The sequence below is a fragment of the Nicotiana attenuata genome, unplaced genomic scaffold, assembly GCF_001879085.1.
Source record: "Nicotiana attenuata strain UT unplaced genomic scaffold, NIATTr2, whole genome shotgun sequence".
In the NCBI taxonomy this organism is placed as follows: domain Eukaryota; kingdom Viridiplantae; phylum Streptophyta; class Magnoliopsida; order Solanales; family Solanaceae; genus Nicotiana; species Nicotiana attenuata.
Window position 1 is genome coordinate 149,081 of NW_017671123.1, and position 4,650 is coordinate 153,730.

Genomic DNA, 4,650 nt, shown 5'->3' on the forward strand with positions numbered 1-4,650 from the left:
TAACCACGAACCACCCTCAATTTATAAAAGGAGCAGAAATTGTGGAATTACAAAAAAAAAACCGCTAATATGAAACTTTATTTAAGAGTATTTATTCAAATACTCCCACTCCTAACTCATCATACTGATTTGAAATAAGCTCACACTAAGAGGTTAGTATAACATTTTCAGCATCTTTGGATTGTATAAATGTGTTCCGTAAAGCCAATAAATGTCAGGACAGAAGAAGTTATCAACAAAGCAGCAGCTGCATAATTTACTTCTAGCAATGATATAAGGCTGCTCAAGATATAGATGAGAGGTGTTGACTCGTCACTAAAGGAGGTGTTTGCTGCTGCTGCGCTCTCGCTAGCCACTTCCATCTAGCTGTCCATGAGAAACGAGGTGCGCCATGTATTGCTGAACCATCATGCAAATGAGAAAAAATAAGATTAGAGGTGTGCTTATACATATATGTATAGAAACTTATTAGAGACATTGAGACAGAACATAGTAACCAAATCCTACTCTAGACGATTAGTTCACGTCATTATGTAACTTTCGAGATTCCGATGTGGAATACACGATGAGCTATTAAAATTTTTGTCTATGACTATACTTAATGGGACAACTTAGTGCAGCTTCTTTTATATTTGATGAGCTGGGATAATAAGTTTCATTCTCCTCATTCTTTATTTATGACAGTGGTGTCTGGACCAGCTTGTGCACACCTCGATTATTTCATCGGGCGCATGCTACCTCCCACCAGCACATAAGGAAGATGGGAAGAAATCACCTAGTGTTTTCTCTCTCCTATATCTTAAGAAATGCAATAATGCGGGTTTCAAACATCCTAGACCTTTATAGTCATTAGCAGTTTGCAACACCCCTTCTCCAATGTCTTATAGAAATCTAGCATATGAACAATTTACATGCTGGAACTAGCAGCCTCAAAATAAGGGATTTTGCACTACGCATGAAAAGAAGAGACATTGCTATGGCATCAAGTATAAAATAAATAAGGCATCACAAACTAGTATAAAATGTAAAATTGGGAATAGCAAAATTATGATATCATTAACTTACAGAATGATATGCATATGGTGACTTCCCTTGGCGTTCAAAATGTTTAGCCAGGACGCACCATTCGATTGGTCCCCATTCTTCCTCTTCAAAAACATTGCCCAATGCTGCTTTATATAACTAAGAATGAAAAAAGAAAAAACAAATTCCACAAAAATCAGTAATGAAACAGAAAGAGCTCCATGATAAGTGAAACTTTTCACATCATCATGAAATCAGACTTCTTCGGCCCGAACCGAGGAATCCCTTATACATGATGCAAAACGGCGACAGACCTTAGCTGTGTCAGTAAGGAGCTCTGTTCCAGCCGGATAAGAAGCATAGAATTGGTCATCTCTTGAGTGCCCCGCTCTAGTCCTGCAATACCCAAAACCACATAGTGATTAGAAACAACATATCTCTAAGAACAGCTACGTGAACGCCAGAGGTTTGTACAAAGATGCTTTCAAGTCAAGATATATGTTAGCATATTAATAAAGAAGATCTGCACAAGATGATTACAACCAGCTATACAGGGTTAAAATGATCAAAAGCTCAAACATATTTACCAATTCCCTGAAAACCAAAAAGCTACGAGTTCAACTTCTTATTGTAATTAGATATAAGTAATAAGAAACTCATAAAACACTCACGTGTTGTTGGTGTATGCATATGTGATGAGTGCAGTGAAACAATAGAATCCAGTATAGGACACAATTCTCCGGAACTTTTGGATCTTCAGAATCTCTTTCCATCCTTCATACAGCTGCCACATTTTTTTATATTCAGGCGATGAGCTGGGAAATACCTTCAACAGAAAGAAGCTCAATGAATGTTACACTGAACCCGGCCTACCCTTCTTCCCATATTTATTAAGATTGGGAATTTAGGGTAGATTGATCTCAGAAGCAGTCTAAAGGATGTTATATTATGAAAAGAGAGCTATATAAACCATGAAGACACATCATGGCAAATAACAAGACAAAACTATGAAGGGTGAGCATGAAAAACAATTGGTTTACTGAAGTAACAAGGTTTTATGATGAGTTAATTCATTGAAATTTTGATTTGCTTTCCAAGTTTAGTTCATGTTCAAAGTGGTGATTTAACAAACAAGCTTGCCCATAAGACCATAATCAAATCCGTTGAACAGATGCAGCTAAACAAACATATTGTACAGCATTCACGAAAAAGATACTCCGAACTGACTTTTTAGCTTTAACATCAAATTTAAGGGAAAGGAAGCATATATCATCCATATTGACAACAAGTACTTCTTCCATACAAAAAAGAGTGAAAGGTTCATCGTGAATTTTGACATTAGTTCGTTAATTTTTTATTTTTTTTGGAAATAAAGTTTTAATAGTTAGAAACTACATTAAAGTTCAATAGTTTTTTATAAAAATGTTTTCAAAATGTTCAACATAGTCAGGCAACAAAATGTTTGGTATTTTAAATAGTAACTATATCATATAAAATGAATCATAGTGAGCATTACATCGTAGGATATAGCCCCCTCTTCCCCCCTCCTCCCTACCCCCCCCCCCCCCCCCCTAAAAAAAAAAAAGAAAAAAAACCCAACATGCACATTTCATCGAACAGGTTGTGTGCATAAGTTCCAACAAAATATTCCAGTGTATGAACTGCGCGAGTGAGTAAGAGGATCAGCTGTATCTGGACTACAAACGATTTTCCACTGGATAGAAACAAAATGGAGAATACTAATATGGGTAACTGAGAACTATATGAATCAGACGGATAGAGTAAAAATTCACACAGAAATAACAGCGTGAGCTTCTCTAATTGCAAAAATAAATAAATTGAGTTTTACCATCTTAACATCACTGCGAAATGTCTAAAATTAACTTTCACAGGTTTTCTTTTTCCGATTCTTTCAAGCTTGACATTGGTTTTTCCCATACTTATCGAACAATCATATCATAACTCGTGCGGTGAAAAAAAACATGGAAATTGGGGATAAAAATAGCAATTACTGAACAGATGAGAAGGAGGATAGCAAACTTACAATTTTCAGCCACTTCCCTGGTCAGCTTCTCTAGTTTTGCTTTTCTTTTTACCTTTTTCTTTTTCTCTTAAACCTTTTGGGTTGATTTTGACAAAATTCCTAAATGAGGAACCAATATTGAAAAAAGAAAATTCAGGCTCAACTTTTGAAAAATAGTATAAACTATAGATAAAGTATTTTCCCTATTTATTCTATGCACACACTTTTTTTTTTGTATGTTCATAAAAGAATGATACCTTTCTATTTTAAGAATACTATTATTCTCATTTTACTATTTTGGGAATGTTATATATGTTGCGCCCCGTCTTCTCGCGAAATCAGGTTTCAACAAGTGACAACTCTTTAAATAGGATTAAAAGAGAAGAGTCACCATCTAACGATTTTTAAGGTGCGTTATGTTGGAATTTGAACTTACGTTAATTGGTTATAGCCTGAAAGGATAGCGAAGTGGCCCAAGTCGTGAATAAATAAAAGGCCTAATATTAAATATTGTGTGTGCGAATAAGTGAGGCCCAATAACTATTGGCCTGTAATGGGTAGGCACTCTTTATAAATAGAGGCCAATCCCCCTTTCCCTAGCTATTAGAAAACCCTAGCGTATTCTGCCTCTTGAATACATGGTAATAGTAGACGTCCCATCAGTCTAGTTCTCCGGGCTGTGAGAGCGCGTAGCTAGTGGATCGTGGAAGTTGGTCTCAGGCTTAATCGCCGTTTGTTGTCGCTGCTGAATCCATGGAGTTTAATGGTACGCTTCTTAAACTCTAACTCTAGATTAATTGCATAATTGTGTCTTAATCTCTGCTATGGCTACAAATCAATTATCTTACAGTTGGTATCAGAGCCACCATAATTAGAGATTAAGATCGTTGTTTAATCTTGAGTTTTTATATATATATATATATATATATATATATATATATATATATATATATATATATATATATATATATATATATATATATATATATATATATGAAATACCGTTCATTTTGACACTGGATCATGGATGCAGTTTTTATGACACCCGACTGCTCTAACTCACTGATTCGTTGAGTTGGAGAATAGAGACACGATTATATTTAATCAGTTGTTTTGTTTTGTTTAATTAAAGAATGAAATTGGCCGACACTGTGTTTGATTTCGGCGATGACAGAAAGTGGTGTAGTAAGGTTTAAACAGATGCACTTAATTAAATCCATCGATTTCTTGCATGATATGCCAATTGACTCTATTCTAATACTTACTGCTTGGAGGCTTTGGCTCACAAATCAATTTGAGGAATAATATTTCACTGTAGTTTGGTGATTAGCTAATGTAGATTTGGTCGATACCTACGGTAATTGTCCTTAATGGCTTACTCTATTAGTTATTAATTACCTTTTAGTAATTGTTTACTTGGAACATTACTCCAAAATTCCTTGTTGACATAATACTATAAGATTTAATTCTTTGTGGGCTCTATTTTAATTTTATATGTATATAATATTTTTATAAATAAGAATTTATGATTAACAAATAGTTTCCACCAAAGTGGTCTATTTACTTGGAGTAATTGAAAATTCTTAAAACTTTATACATGTAAA

General features: G+C 34.6%; 1 protein-coding gene across 2 annotated transcripts; it reads right to left on the bottom strand.

Annotated features, from left to right (window-relative positions):
• On the bottom strand, positions 1 to 3,175 carry LOC109206086. Of its 2 annotated transcripts, none has more exons than XM_019368854.1 (5): positions 3,068 to 3,175; positions 1,695 to 1,838; positions 1,338 to 1,419; positions 1,066 to 1,182; positions 1 to 399 (listed from the first exon to the last, which is right to left on the bottom strand). In XM_019368854.1, exons 2-5 carry the CDS (start codon positions 1,814 to 1,816, stop codon positions 349 to 351), a joined length of 372 nt encoding a protein of 123 aa, XP_019224399.1. In that variant the 5' UTR covers positions 1,817 to 1,838; positions 3,068 to 3,175; the 3' UTR covers positions 1 to 348. The 2 variants fall into 2 exon arrangements, with proteins under 2 accessions (XP_019224399.1, XP_019224398.1); XM_019368853.1 differs by having other exon boundaries at positions 1,695 to 1,849; positions 3,068 to 3,173.
• Between the last annotated feature and the right edge of the window lie 1,475 nt (positions 3,176 to 4,650).